The 3,969-nt window shown below is 36.6% G+C and overlaps 1 protein-coding gene across 1 annotated transcript; it reads right to left on the bottom strand.

The window, feature by feature from the left end:
* Nucleotides 1-917: 917 nt before the first annotated feature.
* On the bottom strand, nucleotides 918-3,969 carry LOC141390574 (alpha-tocopherol transfer protein-like). The gene is made up of 5 exons (XM_073963525.1): nucleotides 3,221-3,969; nucleotides 3,041-3,148; nucleotides 1,440-1,584; nucleotides 1,164-1,377; nucleotides 918-1,103 (listed from the first exon to the last, which is right to left on the bottom strand). Exons 1-5 carry the CDS (start codon nucleotides 3,493-3,495, stop codon nucleotides 943-945), a joined length of 903 nt encoding a protein of 300 aa, XP_073819626.1. The 5' UTR covers nucleotides 3,496-3,969; the 3' UTR covers nucleotides 918-942.

Genomic DNA, 3,969 nt, shown 5'->3' with positions numbered 1-3,969 from the left:
CTGACTGTAGGCTGCTCCCTTGCTTGTTTTGCTAAGGAGTTTGCTATTTCATTACCCCTAATCCCAATATGCCCTGGTACCCATATAATGTTTACCGTACCATGTTGGAAGTAGTTGTTAATAGACTGTATGCATTCCAAGACAGTTCTAGATTTCACTGTCTTGGCCGTTATAGCCGTGATGTCTGCTTTGCTGTCCGTAAGGATGTTCGCGGTGGTAGGCTTTGTGTGAGTGTCAAACCACTTCAGACACTCTGTTATAGCTCGGACTTCCGCCTGAAGAATCGTATTATGATCCGGCAGTCGAAGGGAGATTTTGGTTTCCGGTTCCATTATATATAAACCCAGTCCGGTTCTCCCCTCTAGCACAGCCCCATCCGTAAACCCGCAGCTTCCAACGGGAATCTGTGCTAGAGTTCCATCGATCCACATGTCTCTGTCTGGTATTGAAACTTCACACAAAACTACTTCACTAGTTTGAGGTATGCGGTCTGATACTATTTGGTTTATAGATTCACCCATTGTAACCTTTAGAATGTTTTGGTGGTCTCTACTGATCCACTCGCTCGTCGACTTTAGCCTTGTAGCTGCGATGGCTGCCTTATACCTTACCTGAATTTCTATTGGGTGTATAAACAAAATTGTTTCTGGAGCCCTAGTCGTTGTTGTCCTCATTGCCCCGCTAATGCTTAGGCAACATGTTCTTTGGACTTTTTGCAATATCTTCACATTGCATAGACTTTAGTTAGAATAACATGATACAAGCTCTGCAGAACATTCTCAAGTCTTTCAATACAAAAAGATATTTCTAATACGACTTTTCTATTCGGATAGGGGTAAGTTCCTGCCCGAATATTACAATAATGGGTAGTGCAGTCGTTTCAATTGGCCATAAACATCTATACTCTGTAATAAAAATTTGTTCTTATTTCTTACGCTTTATTTAATCAATATCTAATTTCTTAAAATTACCCTCAGTACCGAAAATACTTGAATCAAGTGATAAAGATGCTTTAACAGGTCTCAGCTTTTCATTAATGCGACGGTGACGATCATATTCTAGGATCTCGTAACGATTTGCCTTTAGCTCGTTATAGCAATTTTCTGCAAGAAAGAAAAAAAAGTAAATATTATAACTACCACTCGAAGTCAATTGCTCTTTACCCTTAAGCTCTCTGGAGTGTGCCATAGGTCCACCCAATTCTTGTGGCAGAATTTCACGCGGTACATATTTATAAAATGTCTCTACCGTGGGATGGATATGAAACATTTCATTTAATTCCTTTTTCATGAATGGTTTCATCAGTGCCATTAGATTGTCGATAACTGGTCCTCCATTGATGAAATGTAAACCCACCAGGCGAACGGGTATTGCTTCCTTAAGGGAAAATAGAAGATAATAATGGAAAGCAAAAGGGAAAGAGATGATTTTGTGCATACCTGTAAATAGTAGAGGAACTTTTTCATTTGCATTAAACCAATTCGTGCTATGTGACCAAAAGTGACACCATCCAAGTCTATGACAAATATCAGACCCTTTATAAGGCCGAGTTTTTGCAACCAAATGTCTTGAATCAAAAAGTATCTGAAATAAAATGGGGTTAAGTAAGCTTTAGTATTTTTTTGTGGGTAATTTGTTATGGGATTTATGGAAGGTCTTTTATTTCCAAATTATAAAAACTCGGGTTCTTTCTTCTTTACGAAGAAGACCTTTAAAATGTCTGCCCTGGAAAGAAATAATTATTCTGCGAGAAGAATATCTTTAAAGGGTTTCGGTTTGAAGAAGACCTCCTATACGTCCCTTTGAAGGACTTCTATGGGAAATATTCTTTTCAAAGTTTTCTATGGGAAGAATTTATTTTAAAGGTTTTGGGAAAAATATGGTTTTTTGTTTCCAAATTATACCAACTCGGGTTCTTTCTTCTTTGCGAAGAAGACCTTTAAATGTCTTCTATGGGAAGAACTCATTTTTCTGCAAGAAGAAGATCTTTAAAGGTAAAGGCCTTCTATGGAAAGAATTTATTTCAAAGGCCTTCTATAGGAAGAAGATCTTGAAGCAGTTCTGCGAGAAGAAGATTATTAAATATCCTCTGTGGGAAGAAGACGTTCCAGAAGTTCCCCTTGAGAGAACAAATCTTTCAAAAGTCTTCCCTGGGAAGAAAACCTTCAAATGTCTTCTATGAGAAGAAATAAGAGGAAATAAGAACTTTCAAAGGTTTTCCATAAGACCTTTCAAATGTCTTCTGTTGAAAGATGTTTTTAAAGAAAATCAACTTGTATTTTTGGCTCTGCCAATCCACGGAAATATTGCAATATTGGGAAATTCTGTTAAGAGCAATCCGCATCTTAGAAGATTGTACAGTTGGAGACCATCGCAATTCAACAGTAAAAACATTGTAAGAATTCAGATTGATTACATTACATACAAGAAATTATGGAATAATGTAAAACAAAACATCACTACAACCTCAAAGGTATGCCTAGGAAACACGGTAAGCACCGTTAAAGAAAAATAGAAACCTGCGAGCCATGGCTATAGCCTAAAATATTTTCATACTGTTATACCTGTTTCAATTGAAATTACATTCTATATTCAAGTCTATGATGAAGTTCATGGAAGATCATCTGTCTATAGAAGACATTTAGAAGGCTTCATATCTGTGGAAGACCATTAGAGGGACTTCTGAATTTAGTTTGTATGAGTTTGATAAACTTTTTCTATAGACGACCTTCAGAAGGTCTATTGTAAGAAGACATTATTCTGTTCTGTTATAAGGCTCTCTGCTATGGAGTACTGCGAGATGTCAATGGAAGCCGTTTAGAAGGCCCTAAGATCTTCTGTGTACAGAACATTATTTCTCCTATAGGTCTCCTTTAGAAGATCTTCTTTATATAGAGGACAGATTGTCTTCTTGCTAACTGCAATCAAGATATCTACTGCTTATTGAAGACGTTTGTGAGTTCTATTAAAAAATTGTTTTAAAAAAACTCAATTCAATCCACGCAAATGTTGCAATATTGTTCTAATATCTTGTACTCACAATTTCATGGCATCGGTAAAACTAAAGTTTGCCGTATTGGTATCGTCAAGTTTCCCCAGTATGACACCGTAGCCATCCGGTGTGATTTTGTCTAATGGAAATCCACTCCTAAAAAACGAAATAAAAATTCAAATATCAGCAAAAAACGATAACTCTTCTACTCAGGTAATTTTTTCTTACAGAGTTTTAAATATTCGATTCCATGCTGGCGTCTCCACATCCATATTACCAAAGAATTCATCAAAATGTGTGCGACATGTCAAATAGATGTCAATTACCCGTTTTGTATATTCCATACTACGGTCACAGGCATGAAAGAATAGCAACGCCTCCTGTTCGGTAAGCACTGGCATGTGGGGTTGTGCATCCAACCATTGCAACAGTTTTAATATTTCATCGCGTTTAATTTCAGGATGTCTTGAATATTGCTGTTCCAAACTGAATAATTGCCACATTCTGCCAACAAGTAAAGAATGTCTTCTGATCTTCAATAAGTCCCAAATTGATTTGAATTTCAATTCGCAAAAACGTAGAATATTTCAATGTTTGATCTAAAGATTTTGGTCGTGAAAACACGTTTCATGCGGTCATTCACTGCATGGGTAATTATTTGTCTATCCCACGGCATTCCAAGTTGCTACGTTTTTATTTTTTATGACCCTTTCCGACGTACATACATACATCCATATGTAGATAAATAATTGCTAATAAAATTGAAAGCAATAATAAAACTTGTATTCAATGTGATTTAATCATACTCGTCAGCCGCTCTTGACTGCCGTAGTAACAATTGAAAGTAAATGAGTAGTGATACCTTAAAATTTTAAGCATCTGCCGCAGAGAGGATGCATTTGTGGATTTAATAATGCTTTAAATTGATAAAACTGACCAAGCCTCGTGAGTTAACTATCATACTGGGAGACTTTATG

The sequence above is a fragment of the Musca autumnalis genome, unplaced genomic scaffold (assembly GCF_047663935.1).
Source record: "Musca autumnalis isolate F117 unplaced genomic scaffold, ASM4766393v1 scaffold_1, whole genome shotgun sequence".
Lineage (NCBI taxonomy): Eukaryota > Metazoa > Arthropoda > Insecta > Diptera > Muscidae > Musca > Musca autumnalis.
The sequence above is the reverse complement of the archived record's forward strand: the minus strand, read 5'-3'. Positions and strand labels throughout refer to the sequence as shown.

Bases quoted from the DNA above. Each gene is read 5' to 3' on its own strand.
- LOC141390574 (XM_073963525.1), bottom strand. From the start codon at position 3,495: ATGTGGCAATTATTCAGTTTGGAACAGCAATATTCAAGACATCCTGAA. The intron at 1,378-1,439 runs GTATGCACAAAA...TTTTCCCTTAAG, and splicing joins AGTTCCTCTACTATTTACAG to GAAGCAATACCCGTTCGCCT. The intron at 1,104-1,163 runs GTAAAGAGCAAT...TCTTTCTTGCAG, and splicing joins ACACTCCAGAGAGCTTAAGG to AAAATTGCTATAACGAGCTA.